The sequence below is a fragment of the Pteropus vampyrus genome, unplaced genomic scaffold, assembly GCF_000151845.1.
Source record: "Pteropus vampyrus isolate Shadow unplaced genomic scaffold, Pvam_2.0 Scaffold988, whole genome shotgun sequence".
NCBI lineage: Eukaryota > Metazoa > Chordata > Mammalia > Chiroptera > Pteropodidae > Pteropus > Pteropus vampyrus.
Window position 1 is genome coordinate 5,141 of NW_011889769.1, and position 1,173 is coordinate 6,313.

Consider the following 1,173-nt stretch of genomic DNA (forward strand, 5'->3'; position numbering starts at 1 on the left):
GTGTGGCCCAGCGACTTCTTTCAAGGAGCCCTCACCGTCCTCGGCCACGGCCGGTCAGCCTGCCTGGCCCCGGCTTTCCACAAAGACACCGGAGGGGAGGGGAAGAGCGGGGGTCCCACCCTACACGACCCACCTGGAGCCAGGGGACTGTGCCTGCTACGGGGCGGGGGGGGAGGAGACAAGACAGGGGTCTGCCACGCCGTGCAAAGGACAGCGGCGTGCTGGCCCATCGCATTCGTCATCTCCCCACTCAGGGGACGTCGCGGCCTCCTGGGAAAACGCTGTCCCCGTGAACGAGCTCGGACCTCGCGCCCCCGGGTCCCCATGCATTCCGCTCTGTACGTGGTTTGTGCTTTTCCGGGAAACCGGGAGCTCGTGGCCTCCGCACCTTCTGCTGTGACTCCGGTTTTGCGTAAAGCTCAGTGACGCACACGAGGCCGCGTTTCGGGCTGCGGCCCACGAGCCCGCACGGCGCCTGCCGAGGGGTCACGCAAGAAGGCGGCGACCGATGAGCCTCGGGGGCAGGCTGGGGACCGCGGGTGGCGTGGGGGGAGCACGGGGGAGGCCTACCCGGTTGCTTTCGCTCTTCGATCGGTCGTTCTTGGACTTGGCCGTCTTTTCCGCCAGCTTCTTCTGCCGCTGAGGGCCTCTCCCGAAGAAGATGTAGTTGACGAAGGCGTACTCCAGCAGCGCCAGGAACACGAAGACGAAGCAGCCCATGAGGTACATGTCGATGGCTTTGACGTAGGGGATTTTCGGCAGCGTCTCCCGCAGGTGCGTGTTGATGGTCGTCATGGTCAGGACGGTGGTGATGCCTACGAGAGAGGGGAGTGTGAGTGGACGCGGGGCCGCCCGTCCCCTCCCTGCCTCCTCCCTCGCCGACTTGTCCCCAACACCGCACGTCGGTCGGAAACAACGGTTCGAGGGTCGGGCGATCAGAACTCGGCAGAGCACGTGACGTGTCGCTCGGAAGCGGGTCACGCGCGGTGGGAGCTGACATCAGGGTCGTGGTGGGCACCATGCGGCCATGCCCGTCGGGGACAGAACAGACAGAGAGTGACCAGGACGGGGCGGGGGGAGCTACGCAGGGCACCAGAGGGGACGGTCCCCTCTGTGAGATCTGGAACAAGTGAAAACGCACCCAGGACTTGACACGAAACCCCGAGCGTCTGG

At 65.8% G+C, this 1,173-nt stretch overlaps 1 protein-coding gene across 1 annotated transcript in view; it reads right to left on the reverse strand.

Annotated features, from left to right (window-relative positions):
* The window catches only part of LOC105310026 (gamma-aminobutyric acid receptor subunit beta-3-like), a gene marked incomplete at both ends in the record, with an annotated part of 13,652 nt that overhangs the window by 968 nt on the left and 11,511 nt on the right, over positions 1–1,173 (reverse strand). Inside the window, 2 exons of the mRNA XM_011386263.1 lie at positions 389–526; positions 571–815. Coding sequence (XP_011384565.1) covers positions 389–526; positions 571–815 — 383 coding nt within the window. The remainder of the gene's footprint in view (positions 1–388; positions 527–570; positions 816–1,173) is intronic.